This window comes from Dromiciops gliroides, chromosome 3 (assembly GCF_019393635.1).
Source record: "Dromiciops gliroides isolate mDroGli1 chromosome 3, mDroGli1.pri, whole genome shotgun sequence".
NCBI classification, from domain to species: domain Eukaryota; kingdom Metazoa; phylum Chordata; class Mammalia; order Microbiotheria; family Microbiotheriidae; genus Dromiciops; species Dromiciops gliroides.
The window spans coordinates 612,623,103-612,644,872 of record NC_057863.1 but is presented as its reverse complement, the minus strand read 5'-3'; the positions used below and the strand labels follow the sequence as shown (position 1 = coordinate 612,644,872).

Below are 21,770 nucleotides of genomic sequence, written 5' to 3'. Positions count from 1 at the left end.
TGTTGCCAAATTTTTCTGCAACCCCCACATGCAGTTACGTGACCCCATATGAGGTCATGACCCACAGTTTAAGAAGCTAGGGTCAGGGGCAGCTAGGTAGCACAGTGGATAGAGCACCGGCCCTGGAGTCAGGAGGACCTGAGTTCAAATCCGGCCTCAGACACTTAACACTTACTAGCTGTGTGACCCTGGGCAAGTCACTTAATCCCAACTGCCTCACTAAAAAAAAAAAAAAGAAGAAGCTAGGGTCTATGCCAAGACAAAGCCAGGAACTCTATGAACACAATTACAAAACACTTTTCACAGAAATAAAATCATATCTAAATAATTAGAAAAAAGCAATTGCTCATGGATAGGCCATGCTAATATAATAAAAATGACAATTATATCTCAATTAATTTACTTATTCAGTGCCATACCAATCAGAATACCTAAAATTTTCTTATAGAGCTAGAAAAAATAATAACAAAATTCACCTAGGCCAAGAATATCAAGGGAACTAATGAAAAAAATGCACAGGAATGTGGGCTAGTTGTACCAAATCTGAAGCTATATTATATAGCGGCAGTCATCAAGACTATTTGGGGCACAAGTCTGGGAGCAGCAGTCTCACATCTAACTCAGAACTCCTCACAGCCTGACCAGCAACCTAGATTTCTCCCCAAATGGCAACTACTGTCAAGGATCAGCTGATTCTGAATGTCCTAAAGGAAGACCAGGTTCCCCAAAACAAGATTACTGTTGTTGGGGTTGGTGCAGTTGGCATGGCATGTGCCATCAGTGTCTTAATGAAGGATTTGGCTGATGAACTTGCCCTAGTTGATGTCATAGAAGACAAAGTAAAGGGAGAGATGATAGATCTCCAACATGGCAGCCTTTTCCTCAAAACACCAAAGATTGTTTCTGGCAAAGACTACAGTGTGACTGCAAACTCAAAGCTGGTTGTCGTTACTGCTGGGCACATCAACAGGAGGGAAAAAGTCGTCTTAATTTGGTCCAGCATAATGTAAATATCTTTAAATGTATCATTCCCAATATTGTTAAATACAGCCCTAATTGCATGCTGCTTATTGTTTCCAATCCAATAGATATTTTGACATATGTGGCCTGGAAACTAAGTGGCTTTCCTAAAAACCGTGTTATTGGAAGTGGTTGCAATCTGGATTCTGCCCGTTTCCATTACCTAATGGGGGAGAGACTTGGTGTCCATTCTTCAAGTTGTCATGGATGGGTCCTTGGGGAACATGGAGACTCAAGTGTTCCTGTATGGAGTGGTGTGAATGTTGCTGGTGTGTCTCTGAAGAATCTTTATCCTGCTTTGGGAACTGATGCTGATTCAGAGAATTGGAAAGAAGTTCATAAACAGGTGGCTGAAAGTGCTTATGAGGTGATCAAGCCGAAGGGCTATACTTCCTGGGCCATTGGATTGTCTGTGGCAGATCTGGCAGAAAGCATTATGAAGAATCTTAGGAGAGTGCATCCAATTTCCACCATGATTAAGGGCCTATATGGCATTAATGAAGACGTCTTCCTTAGTGTCCCCTGTGTCTTGGGGCAGAATGGCATTTCAGATGTGGTGAAGGTAACCCTGAATCCAGTTGAGGAGCCCCGTTTAAAGAAGAGTGCAGATACTCTTTGGGGAATCCAGAAGGAGCTGCAATTTTAAAGTCTTTTAATGTGCTGCCACTTTATTGTCTAGAGAACATGACACTGGTTAAGGGATTAGGTATGATGCGCTTTTCATGTAGGTCAAATCTTTCTTCTGATTAGTGATGCCAGAAATATAAAACCTATGAACATACTCTTCCTAAACTTAGAAATGGGGGAATAATACAGTGTGGCTACTTGTTAAACCCTGTTTGCCTAGTGATGCTGGATACGTACAGTCTTGAAGTAGTTGTGGTTAAGCAGAGCCAACACTGGCCCCGCAACCCCACTCCCCAGGTATATGACTGCCTGTCTTGTAGGTGCTATAGGTTCTAGTAGGTCCAGAAGACAATATTCCTGGGCACGAAACACCATACAGTAGTAAAACTTGGATGCATTGATTACCTTTGTGCTCCCCTCCATTAGGGCTCTCCAGCATGGCCCCATGTATCACTCTTCCAGAGGACCTGATTTTGTCTACATATATATATATATATATATATATTTGTAAATTTCCATATTATATAAAAAAATCTATGTACAAAGGTGCAACCGATTCTTCAAGTGTCATACTAACCCTAATACTGAATAAACAACAAATAAGTGATTAAACAAAATAAAACAAAACAAAAAGACTATTTGGTACTAGCTAAGGAATAGAGTGGAGGATCAATGGAATATGTTAGGTACAGGAGATACAGTAATAAATGACTATAGTAATCTTCTGTTTGATAAACCCAAAGACTCCAGCTTCTGGAATTGGAACTCAGTATTTGACAAAAACTGCTGGGAAAACTGGAAGATAGTATGGCAGAAACTAGGCATAGAACAACATCACTGTATACTAAAATAAGGTCAAAATGGGTATATGATTTAGACATAAAGGGTAATACCATAGGTTAATTGGGAGAGGAAGGAATAGTTTATCTCTTAGATCTATGGAGAGGAGAATAATTTATGACCAAACAATCAATAGATAGAGAATACTGGTTACATTAAATTAAAAAGGTTTTGTACAAACAGAAGCAATGCAGCCAAAATTAAAAGGAAAGCAGAAAGCTGGGAAACAAATTTTACAGACAGTGTTTCTGATAAAGGCCTCTTTTCTAAAATATATAGGGAACTAAATCAAATTTATAAGAATAAAAATAAAAAAGAATATAAATCATTCCCCAATTGAGAAATGGTCAAAGGATATGAACAGGTAGTTTTCAGACAAAGAAATCAAGAAGCTAGGGTCTAATTTATTAAATTACCTCCTGTTTGCCAGTCATTGCATTAAGCACTGGGGATACAAAAAAAGGAAAAAGATAGTCACTGCCTAGAGGAGTTTATGATCTAATAGAGGAGATAATATGAAAACAAATATATAAAAAGTAAGCCATATACAGGATAAATAGGAGTTAATCAATGGAGGGAAAGCACTACAGTTTAAAGGCTTGTTTCCTCTCACGTTTTTGAACTCTCTGCAGTCAAGGTTCTAGCCTCATTGTTCAATTGAAATTGGTTGAATACTGTCTTTATACTTTGAAAATAAAAATGTTTAATGTTAAATGTAAAAAAAAATTAAAAATTAAAAAAGAAGCTAAGGTCTAGAGGGTCCCCAAGATTCTATCCAGCTCTGGTACAAACATTCTGTCTTCCATATGAGGCCTCTCCAACTAAAACGCAAGCTCCCCTCTAGGTTTATAAATTACTGAAGCATTACTGGTCTGCTTTGGTGAAAGGCGTTTCCATACTGAGAGCTCCCTACCATGACTAAAGTCCTAGGTCAGACCTCCACCCATTTTCCCAGTGTTATTTTCCAAACCAGATTGTGGGTTCCCTGAGAACAGGGACTGGGTCCCCCAGTGCCTAGTGCAGCACAGAGTACTTTAGCATGTCCCAGCACAGTAGAAAGGGGAAGGTCTTATCCACCGCAGACCACAGCCCTTAGCCTCTAGCAGACAGAAAGCTTGGAAAAATCAACATGTGCTTTTGAAGTCCTGAAAAGGCTAGCCTTGCTCAATGCCAGTGAGCCCATGCCCAGAGCGTGGGTGTCACTTTTACAAGAGAAGGAAATGGCAAGGAAGAGATAAACCACCCTGGCTGGTAGCCAGCAGTGGCTGGGATAAACCCACTCTTCCCCTCTCATTCTAGCTCTAGAATCCCTCCCAAGACCCTCTATTCTTATAGTATTTGGATATTTGTTCATATTGTCTTATATTGTTCTCTCCCTCCTTGAAATTCCCAGCATCCAAGTAGAAATGTGCCACACAACATAGCATGTCAGAGCTTAAAGGGGCTTAGAACATAAAAATGTTAGAGATGGAATGGATCTTAGAGGGCAGAATGTCGGAGCCGGGAGGGCCCTTAGAGCAGAGAATGTCAAAGCTGGGAGGGCCCTTAGAACACTGAATATCAGAACTGGGAGGTACCTTGGAACATGGAATGTTGGAGCTGAAGGGGCTCTAGAATAGAGAATGTTGTAGCTGGAAGGGCCCAAGAACACAGGATATCAGAGCTGAGGGAGCCCTGAGAACGCAAAAGGTCAGAGGTGGGAGGGCCCTCAGAGCCCAGGATGTCAGAGCTAGAACAGTTTTTCTCCCATTCACAGAATACAACAGCTGCAAAGTACCTTAGAACAGAGGTTAGGTCACAGATTGTTTTAAGATTATAGGCTAACAGTTCTAGAGCTAAAAGGGCTCTTAGAGGCCATTGAGTCCACCCACTCCTCATTTTATAGTTGAGGAAACTTAGGCAAATAGGTTAAATGACTTGCTCAAGGTCACATAGCTAGTAAGTGTCCAAGGCAAAATTTGAACTCGGGTCTTCTTAACTCCAAGTCCAATGCCTAGTTCACTATGCCATGGTGCCTCTCAAAGAATCATGGCCAAAGTGCTAAAAAACAGACTAGAGAGCCCATCTAGTTGAATCTTTTTCAGATGAAGGAACCTGGTCCAGAGGTCTTGCATCAACCCACATTATGTTACGTTATATGTCACCAGGTGTTGTGTTGTGATGCTCTCTTAAACATTTTTGCGTCCTCAAGCTCTTTAAGAGAAGGGTTCAGGGGGCAGTTAGATGGTGCAGTGGATAGAGCACCGGCCCTGGATTCAGGAGTACCTGAGTTCAAATCCGGCCTCAAACACTTGACACTTACTAGCTGTGTGACCTTGGGCATGTCACTTAACCCCCACTGCCTGCAAAAACAAAAACAAAAACAAAAACAAAAAAAAGAGAAGGGTTCAGGTCTCCCTGATCATTACTTTGTTTTTCTCTCCAACTGTTCTGTAAGCAGTTCAATTTAATTTGCCTTTACAGCTAACCCTTCCACATCCCTTGGTGTTAGGGCCCCTCAGGAGCTGGAAAATTTGTGTAAGAGTTTTTGGCCTTCCCATTATACCAGAGAAGATGTCTGAATTATTATGGTATTAAAAAATAAAATATGTTGATATTTTATGCATTTCTGAGTTTCTAAACTTCTTCTGTACTGTCTGCCGGACTTCAAGTGTCGTCTACAACTTCTGCAAAAACTCCCCCCCCCCAATTTCCATTTAATTTCTTATGGTAACCTGTGAAATATCGAAACTTAAATGGGGAAAGTCAGGTTGGGGAAGGGATATACTTTATATTGTGAGAATCAGGGTGCCAGCCCCTGCTGAGAAAGACATTGTGAGAAACCCCCCCAAAAAAGGAAGCATGTGACTAGCTTCCCGAAGCTGCCTGGCATTGGGAAGTTATGTCTATTCATAAACCGCCTGTAAATCATGTCAATCAATGCTAGCAGCCAATCACAAGAGGAATACATACAAGAACAAACATTGAACTGTCACAAAAGGGGAGACACGCACGAAGTCCAGGTAGTGCACTGCCTTGGGAAAGGCCGAAAGAACAGCCATTGGCAAAAATCAAGGTTGGATTCTCTTGGTATAATTTTCCCCTGCATAGCACTGGATGGCCGAGCTATGCCATCTCATTCTATGCCTGACTTTGATTCCCCCTCTTATGTGCTTGATGTCATGGACATCTCAATCCTATGCATCTGATTAAGCCTGACTCAGTTTCCTTTCAACACACTGCATCAGCTGTCTGTAGAGCCATGAAGTTTGTCAATGCTTATTTCTCTTATTTCTCTGTTCTTTTATGGTAACCCCCATAATTATCTCAGGTGTCATGATGAAAACAATGTTGGATTTGGCCTTGACATCTGCTGCCAGTTAATTAGATCCTTTAATTTCTCATAATGGCATGAGGATAATTAGGCAGATGATGCAAAAAGTGATTAAACAAAGATAAAAATTATTTTCTAAATTAATATCACAATTGTCTTCTCAATTTATCTCCACAGGGGGAGTGTAGTAATATTAAGTTTTACAGAATGTTTCAATTTTTGTTTTTATTATGTTTCATGTGTAACAACTGGACAATAATTGTAAAATCTCTAAAAGATTCTGAGTTTCCTTAGACATGTTTTTGAGAAGTCTCATTATTTGATTTGGTTATTAACAAAGCTATTTAAAGTTGTGTTATGATCAATTTTGTAGGAAACTTTCCATCTGATTACCAGTATCTGAAACACCTGAGAGACTTCACAATCACACCCAGAACTCTACAGCTGAGGCTTGTTAGTTGATCATCAGCATCCACACCTGAAAGACTTTCATTCCACAACCACACCAGAGAACATCCCAAGAATCATCGGATCAAAGACTTAAATGGACATTTTCCTTTTTTTCTTTTGCCCATTGTATACACTGTTTATAATGTCCACCTGCTAAAGGGGAGTGCCCCCTTTAGCCTCTGTTAATGCGTCGCTCAATTTCTTTTCTCTCTTTTCATTCCCTTTATTTTGTTGGTCATAGGTATCTGTAATGTTATTGCTTCATGTAAGGAAACGATGTTTCTTCATGAAGCACAGGGGGGAGTGTGAGAATCAGGGTGCCACCCCCTGCTGAGAAAGACATTGTGAGAACCATGGCGGCGACGCCCCCCCTCCCCCGAAAAGAAAGCATGTGACTAGTTTCTGGAAGCTGCCTGGCGTCCAGAAGTTACATCTATTTGTAGACCTCCTATAAGTCAATCAATGCTACCAGCCAATTAGCTTGGAGCTGTGTGTGTGGGGACTGCCCTGTTTCCCGTTTCACAGGGGGCTTCTGGGAGAAGCCACTGAGGATCGCTCTTTTTCATTCTGGGACTTCAGGTTGGTGGCAGAGAGAGAGGAAAGGCTATAGGCTTTTCTTGCTTTACTGTGCTCCATGTGTTATCTTTACTCTTCAATAAATGCTTAAAAGTCTAAACTCTTGCTGAATTTATCAGTAAATCTTAACTAGTTTCCCCGCCAAAACTGGGGGGGTGGGGCAGGTAAGGACACACATTAGATTTTAAACATCACTATACACACACACACACTATACATATACTATACTATTCACACACATACATATATATGTACACACTATATATATATATATATACACACACACATACATATACATATATGTGCACACACTATACTATACATCTACTAGGTACAAGCTACTGTCCTTGGTGCTGGAGACACAAAAATAAAGGAATAAACCAGTTCCTGCCTTCAGAGATCTTCTCAGCTATTTCATCTGTAAGACAGGAAGGTTCAACCAGAAGATAGAGCCCTAAAGTCCCATGTAGTTCTAAACTTCTATGCATTTCTTTTTTTTCATCCCTAGCACCAAGGACAGGGATCTAGGCAAAGCATTCAATAATATAATATACTGGGCTTACTATTTAGTAGGCACTATAGGTTAAATTGTTATTTGTCCTTCAGTCGTGAAGAGGACCATGACATCTGAATTGGATATAAATGAGGGAGGGCTGTGCAAAGTCACCAACTTCACTCTCTCCTCCAGAGCCATTTGGGTCCAGGGTGGCAAGATGACTGGATGACTGGAGACGACACCAGATGTCTAAAGCAATTGTGGTTAAGTGACTTGCCCAGGGTGACACAGCTAGTAAGTAGCCAATGTGAGATTTGAACTTAGGTCCTCCCAACCTCAGGGCCAGTGCTCTATCCACTGTGCCACCTAGCTGCCCTTACTGTATCTATAAAGAGAAACATAAGACAATGTATTCCCAGGAAGCTCACCTAATGGGGAAAGGAAGTCAGGTACATGGATTGGTATATACAAGATACACACCAAGTAAGGTAACCTTAAGAGGGAAAGCTTGAGCACAAGGGTTCTTAACCTAGAATCCCTGAACTTAAAAAAAAAATACTTTGATAACTGTATTTCAATGTAACTGATTTCCTTTGTAGTATTTTAGTTTTGCATTTAAAAACATTCTGAGAAGGGGTCCACAGGTTTCAAAAGACCACTAAAGAAAAGGTCATGAATTCCTGGATTGGCTGCTGAGGGGCCTGGGGTCTGAGCTGAGTTTTGAAAGAATGTAGAACAAATTGAATTCATCAAATTTGGGGTCCAGAGGGAATGTGAGTTTTCCTCTTTCGGACAAAAAAAAATAGCTTAGTCTGTGTTTGCTCACGGGACATCTAGCTTCTTACATTTAATTAGGGAAATTCAAATAGCAGGGCTAAGCCTTATATGTGTCTGTTATTAGCTGCACTCAGATCCTGGTCACAGGTTGTTCTGCCAAATCTCCTCCTGCCATATTGCCCATGTATGTCACCAGGCAGGGAATTGACCCAACAAAGGAATGTGGACAGTTCAGTGCAGCAGAAACCACTGATGACCCACATATCATTGTCAATGGATGCTTTGGAAGGTGGGTGAGAGCTTTAGGAACTCTAAGGAGCCCCACATCCCCACGCAGAGGGACTTTTTCGGGCAGGGCTTCCCCACTCCAGCAAAGGTAGCCTGTCCTTCCTTCGCTATTTAGTGTGTAGAGTCCATTTTAATGTGGGTACTAAAACCAGTTCAGCCTTTGCCTTATTTGCATGGTGCCTGCCCCATAGACAGCCTGGTAACAAAGGCTCAGGAGGGAAGACCGCAGGTCACCAGGACATACACCCTCAGGAAGTTCCATTTAGGATGCCTTCAGGGCGGAAGCTATTCTCCTAACCAGCAGAGGGGAAGTGGCAAGAGCACTGTGGGTTGAACCAGGCTCCAAATGGGGAGAACTCAAGTTCAAACTCTGTCTCTGACGTTCTATGACCACAGGCAAGTTGCCAGAGCTCTCATATATAAAATGGGGATATTAATACTTATGAAAGGGCATGTAGTGTAATGGATAGAGAGCCAGCTCCAACGCCAAGGAGACTTAGGTACAAATCCTGACTTTGATACATACCAGTTGGGGGCAGTTAGGTGGTGCAGTAGATAAATCACCAGCCCTAGATTCAGGAGAACCTGAGTTCAAATCTGGCTTCAGACATTTGACACTTACTAGCTCTGTGACCCTGGCCAAGTCACTTAACCCTCATTGCCCCACAAAAAAAAAAAAAGTTACTTTGGGCAGGAGGCCTTTCCTGCTCCTCTCTTCCACAAGTTACTAGTACCATTCCCTGCAATGGTCTTTTATTTATTTTGTACATACTTATATGTGTCGATATGACCCTGGCTAAGTCAAGTGACTAAGTCAGTGCTAGGGTGTTCCCTATGTGAATAAAATCACAAGTCTAGTTGCCATCCCAATAATTACTTCCTATCTCACAGAGTCACTGGGAAGAGTGGGCTTTAAAAGTTTCAAACAGATCTAGAAACATGAATTACTGTCATTCTTTCCACTATACTTTGCTGCCTCTCAAAGAAAAACAGGGGCATCAGAGGGGCTTGGCTTTGAATCCTGCCTCACCCCCTTGCTAGCTATGTGACCTTGAGCAAGTCACCTCCCCTCTCTGGGGCTCAGTTTCCTCACCAATCAAATGGAGATGATAAGGTCTATATAACCTGGGGCTTACAGCGTGTCATGGATAGAGCCAGGAATACCTTGATTCAAATCTCCCCTTACCCAACACATACTGTGTTACCCTGCTCAAGTCACTGAACCTCTCTGAACCACCAAACCTGGGCAATGACAGTGTTTTGCTAGGACCAATTTTCTCACCCTTATATTAATGACATCACACATCCAAGGCTTCCTCACTCCTACTACCTATCTCATAGGGCGGTTGTGAGAATGAAATGATTTAATGTTTGTAAGCAGTCTGTCTGTCTGAATTGGAAGGAGTTTCCCCACAGAGACTTGTGAAGTCACAGATCCGTTTCCCCTCTCCTCACCCCAGTACTACATCACTCCCTTGCCCCCCTGCAAAGTAATTTGTGGACTCTAAAGCACAACACCAATGTCAGCTTTAGTTAATCATAATAAAAGCAAACAAAAATAATGAGCCCCATCCTGCAATTGCCTCTAGAGGGGGAAGGAAAACAGGTTAATTGATAGATTAATTTCTCCCAAGCACCTGCCAGAAAGGTGGTGGGGAGGGAGGATAATCACCTAATTAAATGACTATGCAGTGGACCCAATGCTACCCCAGTGACCGGAAACAGCCTCCAAACAACAGAAACTCATTGCCATTCTGGCAGAGACCCAGGCTCAGGGAGGCCTGGCTTGAGCTACATTAAGAGAGGCCAGGGCAGCTAGGTGGCGCAATGGATAGAGTACTGGCCCTGAAGTCAGGAGTACCTGAGTTCAAATCCAGCCTCAGACACTTGACACTTACTAGCTGTGTGAACCTGGGCAAGTCATTTAACCCCCAATGCCTGCAAAAAAAAAAAAATCAATGTGAAAAAATTGGGGTTTTTTTTTACATGTAACTTGGGGAAAATTCTAAATAAATGAATTTAATTTTTTTGAAAAAAGAGTTTCTGAAGCTGTATTTGAACTCAGGGCCTTCCTGACTCCAGGTCTGGTGTTTTGTTCAGAACATAAGCATCAAAGACTGAAAAGTATCACAGATTGAACACCGGAAGTGACTTTGGAGATGATGTAAAAACAATGGGTAGAAGTTGAAGGGTGGTACAGATTTAGTCTTGATGTCCAGAAAGACTTATAGAGCCTTCCACACATGGACTGAGCTACTCTTGGAAGCAGCAGGACTTCTTGCCTAGAATGTTGTAGAGGGGATTCCCTCCTAAACAGGTGGAGGTTCGGCTCCATGGCCTCCAAGCTCTCTTCCAGTTCTGATATTCTGATTCTAGTTCAGGATGTCTTTGTGTCAGCTGAACAACCAGTGGAATCACTGGTTTACTCAACAAGGATTTGGTGAATAGATTGTTCTAGCACTCAGTGCTATGTGGGATAAAAAACTGACTCTGACCCCAGAGGCTGAGTGGAAAAAGTATCTAGAGTCTATAGAGCCAGATTCGAATCCTGATTCAGATAGTGATTAGTTGAACAACTATGGTCAAGTCACTTCTCCTAGTCTCAGTTTCCCCATTTGTAAAATAAGGAATCATCATCATTGTCATCACGGTCATCATTGCACTACGTACCTTATGTGAGTGTTGTCAGAAAAGGGCTTTGCCAATCTTAAAATCCTATGTAAATAACAATAATAATAATTACTAATATCTTGTTATCTTTTTGATAAAAGTTCAGATAGAACTGATCAGTATTAATGATTGTAATCTCAACATGCGTAATATATTATTATATATGATATAATAATACTAACAATAATAGCTAACTTTATATATGTGCCAGGCACTTTGATAAGCATCTTATAATAATTGTTGCTTTGCAATAAATACTGAGGCTAGGTAGCTCACTGGATAGAGTGCTGATGCGAAAGTCGAGAAGATTTGAGTTCAAATTTACCCTCAGATACTAAGCAGATGCATGATCCTGGACAAGTCCCTTAACCTCTGTCTGCCTCAGTTTCTTCAACTGTAAAATGGGGATAATGACAGCACCTACATCCCCTGGTGGTTGTGAGGATCAGAGTTAATATTTGCAAAGAGCTCCCATCATACAGTAAGCGATTTATAAATGCTTGTTTCTTTCCATCTTCCACTGTATATTTTATAGCATATATAATACGTTATAATATGTTATATTGTTATATACTATGATGTGGTGTTTGTTTGGTTTTGTTTTTTTAGTGAGGCAATTGGGGTTAAGTGACTTGCCCAGGGTCACACAGCTAGTAAGTGTTAAGTGTCTGAGGCCGGATTTGAACCCAGGTACTCCTGACTCCAGGGCCGGTGCTCTATCCACTGCGCCACCTAGCTGCCCTCCGTACTATGATGTTAATAATAGTAATGACAATAATAAGATCTGGATGGGAATCCTGGCCCCAACAGTTACTGGCTTTGTAAGCTTTATAAGCAAAATGCCTGACCTCTCTGAAACTATTTCCTCATCAGTAAGAATGTGAATAAAAGCAATAGCATTACCTAGTATTACTGTTATCATCCAGCAGAACTACGCTGTTCAAGGCCCCACGGACACTTGTACTCCCACACATCTTTAATCATACCACTCCCAAAACCTGAAATGCCCCCACCCTGGTGTCCCTATTTTCACCTCTTGATATTCTGACCCATTCTCCAAGGCTTAGTTCCAGCACCACCTCCTCCTTCCCTTAAATACCACCCTTGGAAGTAATTAGTTTGTTATGTGATTTCATCTAGCCAAGTAGTTCTGTCACTTACTATGTGTGTGATCTTAAGCCAGACATTTAAGATGTCTGCACCTCAGTTTCCTCATCAGTAAAATGAGGGTTCAATCCATGACTCTCTGAGCCAGTCCGTGCTTGCCTTAGACACTGATCATATTCCGGTTTAGTTCTTAATCATCTCAAGTCAACAAGCATTTATTAAGTGCCCATGATGAGCCAGGCACTGTGCTAAGTGCTAGGGATGCAAAAAAAGGCAAAAGACAGTGCCTATCCTCAAGGAGCTCCCAGTCTAAGAGGGGAGACAACAGGCAAGCAAAGTATACAAGAGATATAATTTGGGTGCTGCAGTTTAAAGAGCATCAGGCTTGGAGTCAGGGAGACCTGAGTTGAAATCTGGCCTCAGACACTTACTACCTGTGTGACCTTGGGCAAATCCTTTAACCTCTCCCTCAGTCTCTTCATCTGCAAAATGAGGAAAATAATAGCATCTCCCATTATATATAAGGATCAAATGAGATAACATATGTAAAGTACTTAGTATAGTACCTGAAACATAGTAAGTACTATATAAATATTTTTGTTGTTGTTGTTCTTTAGTAGTTTCAGTCATATTCTACTCTTTGTGACCCCATTTGGGGTTTTCTTGGCAGATACTGAAGTGGTTTATCATTTCCTTCTCCTACTCATTTTACAGATGAGGAAACTGAAGCAACCAGGATTAAGTGACTTGCCCAGGGTCACACAACTAGTAAGTGTCTGAGGTGAGATTTGAACTCAGGTCCTCTCAACTTCAGGGCCAGTGCTCCATCCACTGCACCACCTAGCTGCCCCACTAATGAAAATAGCCAAATATGAAAGATAGGGTGTCTGTAGCAATGGCTTGTCTCCCATAGTGGTATAACCTCTTTGAAGGTAGGATTTGGGTCTTATTTATCTTTGTACTTCTTCCAGGGCCTACTACTGGATTCAGTTGGTACTAAATATATGTTTGCTGAATAAGAGGGTAAATGAGTAAATATTAACTGATAATTAAGGGGTCTAGCCCTCCAGTTTTTTTATAATAGAGCTAGGCATGCATGCATGCACTCTGAAAATGAGATATATAAGGATACCGGCTAGCCTCAGTTTCCCCATTTGAAAACTGAGGAATGTAAAATGTTTATGAAGTGGGGGCAGCTAGGTGGCGCAGTGGATAGAGCACCAGCCCTGGAGTCAGGAGGACCTGAGTTCAAATCTGGCCTCAGACACTTAACACTTACTAGCTGTGTGACCCTGGGCAAGTCACTTAACCCCAATTGCCTCACTAAAAAAAAAAAAAGTTTATGAAGTAGCCACAGGAGATGTGTCACAAGGACCAGTAATGGAAAAGTATCAAGTGATTTGTAGCGGCCAGTATATTCCTGTTAGTTCAGACACTGACATTATACCAAGGCACTGTTACCAGTTAGTTGAACTTTGACTATTAAATATCCTTACGGGGCGGCTAGGTGGCGCAGTGGATAGAGCACCGGCCCTGGATTCAGGAGTACCTGAGTTCAAATCTGGCCTCAGACACTTAACACTTACTAGCTGTGTGACCCTGGGCAAGTCACTTAACCCCAATTGCCTCACTTAAAAAAAAATATCCTTACACTTCCAAAAGTCTACATACAGAAAAAGGAAATCATCTGACTCTTCCTTTCCCTTTCCTCTCCTCCTCCCAAATATCCTTTTCCTTTTTTGAGTTTAGTTTCTTCCAGCCCTTGCTCCCTCTTTTCTCTTAGTTCCCTGTATCCTCCTTCAAAGTCACTGAGAAACAACATATTGTGACGGCAGAGGACTCGGCAGAGTGGTGTATGGTCGTCACAGAGTCACAGATCATTGACCAAGGGAAGAATCTTAATAATATAGCTTGTCAGAGCTAGGAGAGACCTTAGTAGAGAGGACGTCAGAGATGGGAGGGTCCTTGAACATAGAATGTCAGAGCTGCGGGGGACTGAGAATATCTAACATCTGACTGAGAACATGTAACATCATTTGGGAAGGATCTTAGAATAAGGAACATCAGAGTTGGAAGAAATTGTGCACATTTAACATCATCCAGGAAGGCTCTTAGAACAAGAAATGTCAGAGCTGGAAAGAAGAAAGGCCATCCAGTCTAACTCCCTCATTTTATAGATGAAGAAACTGAGTCTCAGGGAGGGGATGTAGCTTTCCCAGAAATCATGTCTTGGGTTGAGTTCAACCCAAACACAACACTTTTGGGCAAGTCACACTCACATCATCTCCTTTGTGACCACAACACATATCTTTGAGACAGGTCACAGTGATGGAACAAATAATCTTTCCTTTGAGCAAAAAATCAACTGGAGGATTGAGCTCTCTTGCCAGCCCACAAGATACAGTTGGGGTTAGGAAACACTAGCATGGGCATACAGTGCTATGAATTGAGAGGAGGGAAAGAATGCTGTGGGTTGCCAGGCATATGCCATTGAGCCCAAGGGGAAGAGCTGATAAGAAGGCAAACCTCTCCCCGGATGGAAAGCCAAGGCACCAAAACAAGTCTGGACAGCTTCACATACCTGCTTACCTCCCCCACCTCCACTGGAAATTACTTAAAGCTCAGATGAGTATCCCACACTTCCCAGTCAAGCAGCCTCTGGTTGGATTCCCAGATAGATGGAACGAGCAAGAGAAAATCAACAGCAATGGAAGAAGTATTAGTTGACTTGCATTTGAGTTGACACTTCCTGTGTCATCATGGAGCAATTGCTTCATCTCTCCAGGCCTCAGTTTCCCCATCTGTAAAATGGACTGAATGAAATGATCTCTAGCTTCCTCTTGGCTATAAATCTATATGATTCCATAACTTCCCGTCAAATGTGCTACCTTAAATTTGGGCAGGATCCCATACTCCTAAGAGGTCTCATCATGGATTGAGAGCTGGGAGAGCCTTATAGAGGTCACCTACTTCAATCCCCTCATTTTACAGATGAAGAAACCATGGCCAGAGGAAGACAAGCAAGATGCTCTGGGCCACACAGGTGATAAATGGCAGAGCTGAGATTTGAACTCAAGTCCTCTGGACCCAAAGTCATCACCCTTCATCATACCACATAGCAAAGAAGTAGATAGAAAGCACAAAAGATCTAGAGTCAGAGGCTCTGGATTCAAATCTCTGCCTCATACTATTTATAAGATGATGGGCCCATTATAATGTCTCTGGGACTCAGTTTTCCTCAGGAAAAAAAAAAAAAAAGAGGTTCAAAGTAGATGGTACCATGGGGGCAGCTAGGTGGCGCAGTGGATAGAGCACTGGCCCTGGATTCAGGAGGACCTGAGTTCAAATCCGACTTCAGATACTTGACACTTGCTGTATGACCCTGGGCAAGTCACTTAACCCTCACTGCCCCACAAAAAAAGAAAAGAAACAAAAGAAACAAAGTAGACGGTACCTAGCTCTTCCCCACTTTAAGTCTTCATTCTGTGACTATATGACTTGTCGCAATCATTGACAAATGACCAAGTTTTTCTTCTTCCTTTTAAAATCCTCTGGGTTTAGGTCTGAGGGAGCATCTGACACCTGGTGTACAGGCTCCCTTTGGTACTAGTGGCTCCCCTCTGAAGCTTCAGGCTCCCATATGGGCGGGGGCTGGAGTTGAGGTTGAGGAAGAACAGAGGGAGGACCTGAGCTTGAGCACTGGGCCTGATGTGGCAATAACAAAAAACACTGCAATGATCCCTCAAAGGTCACCTCATCCCCATCCCAGCCAAACCCAAGCTCTGGCTTGGCCTTTCACTCCTGGGAGAAGTCTGGGAACTCCCAGCTCCCGGGCTCTTGGCCAAAGCCTCTTAAAGCTGCAGACCCCCTGCCTGCGGCTTACAATCTGGCCCAGCCAGAGTCGCCTCTATCCCCCTTTAAAAAAAACCCTCTAGACATTAATATGATCAAGAGATTTAAAGCTGGAAGGAAACTTGGAGATTATTTGTTTCAAACTGAGAAAGCGGGTTCTGAGAAGTTCAAGCTTTTCTACCATCACAAATATAGGAAGTGAAGGAGGCGAGATTCAAACCCAAGTCTTCTGCCTCCAAATCCAGGGCTCTCTCCATTAAGTGATGATGCAGAGAGAATGCCCTCAGGGAAGCGTAATGGGGAACTCCCGGAGGTGTAGGAAGCACTAGACAGGGGCAGCTAAGTGGCGCAGTGGATAAAGCACCGGTCCTGGATTCAGGAGTTCCTGAATCCAGACACTTGACACTTACTAGCTGTGTGACCCTGGGCAAGTCACTTGGCCCCCATTGCCCCGAAAAAAAAAAAAGAAGCACTAGACAAATATTTAAGGACTACATAAGTGTTTGTCAATATCATTGTTATTGTTGTTATCATCACTAAGTACCTGTTGTATAGACAGCACACTAGGGGTGTGGACTTAGCTCCAACTAGGAGCCCTGTGGCAGCCAATTGACGCAGTGGATAGAGTGCCAGGCCTGGAGTCAGGAAGACCTGAGTTTGAATTTGGCCTCATACACTTCCTAGCTGTGTGACCCTAGGCAAGTCACTTAGCCCTAGTTGCCTTGGTCCTCATCTGTAAAATGAGCAGGAGAAGGAAATGGCAAAACCACCCCAGGATCTCTGCCAAGAAAACCCCAAAGAGGGTCATGAAGAGTCAGACGTAACGGAAACAACTGAACAACAACAATGATGTGCCAGGCACTGGATTAAGCCCTTTACAAATGTCCCATTGGGGTGGGTGGGGAAGCTAGGTGGCAAAGTGGATAAAACACCAGTCCTGAATTCAGGAGGACCTGAGTTCAAATCCAGCTTCCAACACTTGATACTTACTAGCTGTGTGACCCTGGGCAAGTCACTTAACCCCCACCAAAAAAAAAACCAACAACAAAAGGAAAACACCCCCCAAATATCCCATTTGATCTTCACAACCCTGTGAGGGAGATGCTATTATTGTACCCATTTTATAGTTGAGGAAACTGAGGCAAACAGCTAGTAAGTGTCTGAACCTGGATTTGAACTCAGGTCTTCCTGACTCCAAGCCCAGGTTTCTATCCCACTGTACCACCTTGCCATATATATGTGTTTGCATGTATGTGTATGTGTATGTGTATACATAATATGTAACTATATATCACATAAATATGTATTATAATTATATCATATAGATTATATGTATATTTGTATACACACGCACACACCCTTACAGGTCACCCAATTCAAAGCTCACATTTTACAGAGGAAGAAACTGAGGCCTAGAAAGATCAAATGTCTTATGATCAGAGTATTCATAGTTCTTGAGATGGAAAGGCCCTTGGAGGCCATATTGTACAATCTATTCATTTTATAGATGAGGAAACTGAGGCATGGAGAGTTTAGATAACTTGCCCAAAGTCTTACATGAGATGTAAGCATCAGGGGAAGAATCTGAACCCAGTTCTTCTGAAACCAAACCCAGCACTCTAGAAGTCCACTGTACTATGCAGCCTCCGGGGGGGAGGTATACAGTATAAACAGGATACAGTCATGGGAAAGCACCTCAGAGTCAGATTTGGAGTCAGCAGACTGAGGCATGAATCCCAGCAATGCATTTTCTTAAGCTGTATGACCCTGGGTAAGTCACTTACTGTCTTTAGGCAGCAGTTTCCCCCTATGTAAAAGTGAGATGGTCTGTGAGGCCCCTCTAGGAGCTCACAGTGTAGCAAGAGGATTCCAATCAAAGGGACCACACGCCAGGATGCCCTGGCTTTGTGCCTGCTGAGTACAATGGAAACGAGACGAACGTGGGTTAGAAGTGAGCCAAAAAATTGTTTGGGAGGGTCCAGAGGGTGGCTCTGCTCCAGCTTCCTCCCAACCAGCACCTGTCACCTCTCTCAAGCCAAAGCTCCCTCCTCTAGACCCCCACTTCTATAGCCTGTTAGACTTTACCTAGGGGATGAGCTGGGGAAGATTATTGTACCCATTTCAGAGATTCTAAAGCTGAGCCTCAGCAAACACCGACTCATCTTTAGCCACAACTTTCCTGTGGTTAGTAAAGCTGCCTTTTATTGGCATGTTTATATTGACATTGATCATGTTTATATACTTGATACAATGTTGCCTCCTGAAAAAGGATCCAGAAGAAGCCCAGGAAAAGCAGTTGAAACATCTTTTGTGTAGATGTCAGAGGAAACTGACGCCAAGGTCCCTCTCTGTTCTGATATTCTGTGTTGTAAGGGACCTCTGTTCTAAGGACCCTCCCAGGCTTGATATCATATGTTCTAAGAGCCCTTACAGCTTTGAAATCATATGTTCTAAGCTCCCCCTATCCCCACTCTGACAATCTCTGTTCTAAGGCACCCTTCCCAGCTCTGACATCCTGTGTTCTAAGGGCCCTCTCAGCTCTGATATTCTGTGTTCCAGGGCCTCTCCCAGCTCTGACATTCTAGGACTCTCCTGAATACATTTTCTTTTCCCTTCCCAGGTCCAGCCACCCTGGAAGCCAAACTACTATTCTGCAACCACAACATAGCCTACACTCCTGTCTCTTTGTCTTTGCTCAGGTTGCTCCTTGTGCCTGACATGTCCTTCCTTCCCCTCTTTGCCCGTCCTTTAAAACCCAACTCCAAGCACACCTCTATGAACCACTTCCCTGAATGCCTAGGTCAGAAACAACTCCACCCTTAAACCTACCACATGGCTTGCTCAGGGTCACACAGCTAGTGAGTGTCTGAGGCCACATCTGAACTAGGGTCTTCCTGACTCAAGGTCCAGTGTCCTATCCACTGTGCCACCATTTGCCTCACTCCCACCTGCTTTCACTATGTGCGATACATCACACCCTGCCCAGTATCGTATCTATGTGTAAGTGTCTATATTACTGCCCCTTACTCTCCTAGGAGCTTCCTGAAGGCAAAAAGTTGTATTTGTCCCATCAATGGGCATTGCATACAGAAGGTGCTTAATAAATGCTTGGCAAACAAATGAATGAACTGATGTCCCAGATCCATTCCCATTCAACTTAGCTAGATCTGGTCTGTGGAATGTGCTTGGTGTTCTTCTTCTGGTAAAGTGAAATTCCATTTGGGTACAATGTGTTCCTCCCCAGCACAGACGACCTGCTGCACTTGGTCTCCTCCCCCTGCAGGGGGGCTGCCAAAGTCCCACCTGCCAAGCAGTTCCCTCCCCCATCACCTCACCAATGAGGCCAGCCACTCCTTAGCTGGAAATCCACTTCCTTCCCATCCCACGCCAATCCACAGTGGACAATTACCGAGGCCAGAGGAGAGACTGCCACCATGACAAGGAATGTTGGCGTTAGCAACTCCCAGGCTGGATTCAGCTTTTTCTCCTTTCTATGCCACATGAGGATTTCTGGTCCATCATTTCCCCTTAAAAACACATGTGTCACCCTGGGCCTGGTGTCTTGGCTCAGCAGGCAGTTTCATGGGGAGGGAACGCCTCGCTGGAAGAGGCTGGGGCCAGGGACCCTGGCTGACAGCTGGGGACCAATGCTGGAGCTGGAAGAGCCAGATGCCAAGCTTATTCCATGGCGCCAAGAGCCAACACCCAGAGAAGTCCCCAAACTTGGGGCTGAGTGTGGAAAAGTTACAGAGTGACTGACTTTGGCTGTCTTGCCCTAAGGAGACCAGATGTATCCACAGAGAATCACAGAACTAAAGAGCTAGGAGAGCCCTTAGAACATAGAGTATTAGAAGGCAAAAAGTCAGAGCTGGGAGGGCCCTTAGAACCCAGGATATGAGAGCAGGGAGGGCCCTTAGAACATAGGATGTCAGCACTGGGAGGGCCCTTAGAACCTAGAATATCAGAGTTGAGAGGGACCTTAGAGCATAGAATGTCAGAGCTGGGAGGGCCTTAGAACCAAGAATAACAGAGTTAGGAGAGCCCTTAGAACACAGGATGTCAGAGCTGGGAGGGCCTTAGAACCCAGAATAACAGTTAGGAGGGACCTTAGAACACAGAATATCATAGCTGGGAGAGCCCTTAGAACCCAGGATGTCAGAGCTGGGAGAGCCCTTAGAACACAGGATGTCAGAGCCAGACTTTGGAAAGAGAATACCAGAGCTGGTCATTTAGGCCAATCACTTCGTTTTACAAAGAAACGTAGACAAGGAAACACAAAGAAAAGCACCACCCCCAAGAAATGGCTTATCCAAGGTTACATAGAGCTGTGGCCAGAACCAGGCCTAGGATACTGCTCCGATTCCCCCAAGGAAGGGATCGCTTGAGAGCCACAACTTTGTACTCTAGCTGCTTCTTTCAGGAGCTATGGATGAGCTGGATGGCCACCTGAACTTCTACTGAAAGGGCCAGAGGACTCCTTTCTTCAGACGGAATGGAATGGTCAGGCGGAGGCCCCGTGCAACCTGAGCATCATAAAGGGAAGATGGGGACCAGACTAGGGAGGAAGATTTTTCTAGTGGAAAAAAATCTAGCTAGATTGCAGCAGGGCCCTCTGCCACTAATGCATGCCCCTGGGACCTAGAGAGGCAGTATAGTCCAGAATAAAACACCCTGGATGTGGAATTAGAAATCCTGACTTGTATGATCTTGAGTTTCCTCTCTCAATGTTTTTTCCATATGTAAAAATGAGAGTGTTCTAAGTCCCTCCCTACCCTGACATTCTGTCTGCTTACCACTACTAGGTCCATACCTAGTATAAAGAAATAAAAAGAAGAGGAAAAGGACCCAAACGCACAAAAATATTTATTGCAACTCTTTTTGTGACAAAGAACTGGAAGCTAAAGTGGGTACTAATCAATTAGGGAATGGTTGAACAAATTACGATGTATGAATGCAACGGAATACTATTGTGCTATAAGAAATGATGAAAGGAATGGTTTCAGAGAAACCTGGAAAGACTTATATGAATTGATACAGAGTGAACTGAGCAGAACGAGAAGTTCACAGTGAAGGCATCATTGTATGATGATCAACTGTGAATGACTTAGCTCTTCTCAGCAATACAATGACTTGAGAGTTCCAAAATACTCATGATAAAAAATGCTATCTACCACCAGAGAAAGAACTAATGGAGTCTGAATGCAGATCAAAGGATACTTTTTTTAAAACTTTATTTTTCTTGGTCTGTTTTCTTTCACAACATGACTAATATGGAAATGTGTTTCACATGACTGCACAAGTATAATCTATATCAATTTGCCTGCCTTCTCAGTGAGGGGGAAGGGGAAGGGGAAGAATTTGGAACTCAAAAATTCTTAAAATTAATGTTAAAAATTATTGTTACATGTAATTAAAAAATAAAATATAAAAATTTTCACTTGAAAAAGAAATTTTAATTAATTAAAACAAACTAAAATCTAATTAATTAAAATTAACTAAAATTTAATTAATCAGAACTAATTAAATATAATTAATTAAAATTAATTAAAATTCAATTAATCAAAATTAATTAAAATTTAATTGATGAAACTATTTTAGTTCTATTTCAATAGAAGAGAAGGTGGGAGGGAGAAAATATTTTTCTTAATTGAAAACAATTTTTATTTAAAAGAAAACCAGCTCTCCCTATGTCCTAACGTCTTTTCTAGCTCTGACATTTTATGTTCTAAAAACCCTTCACAGATCTGACATTCT

At 42.7% G+C, this 21,770-nt stretch overlaps 2 protein-coding genes across 2 annotated transcripts in view; one reads left to right on the top strand and one right to left on the bottom strand.

Annotated features, from left to right (window-relative positions):
• Positions 1 to 21,770, bottom strand: part of ECE1 (endothelin converting enzyme 1) — a 203,161-nt gene that overhangs the window by 130,786 nt on the left and 50,605 nt on the right. The window lies entirely within an intron of this gene.
• Positions 667 to 1,666, top strand: LOC122746465 (L-lactate dehydrogenase A chain-like). The gene is made up of 2 exons (XM_043992077.1): positions 667 to 912; positions 1,086 to 1,666. Exons 1-2 carry the CDS (start codon positions 765 to 767, stop codon positions 1,664 to 1,666), a joined length of 729 nt encoding a protein of 242 aa, XP_043848012.1. The 5' UTR covers positions 667 to 764.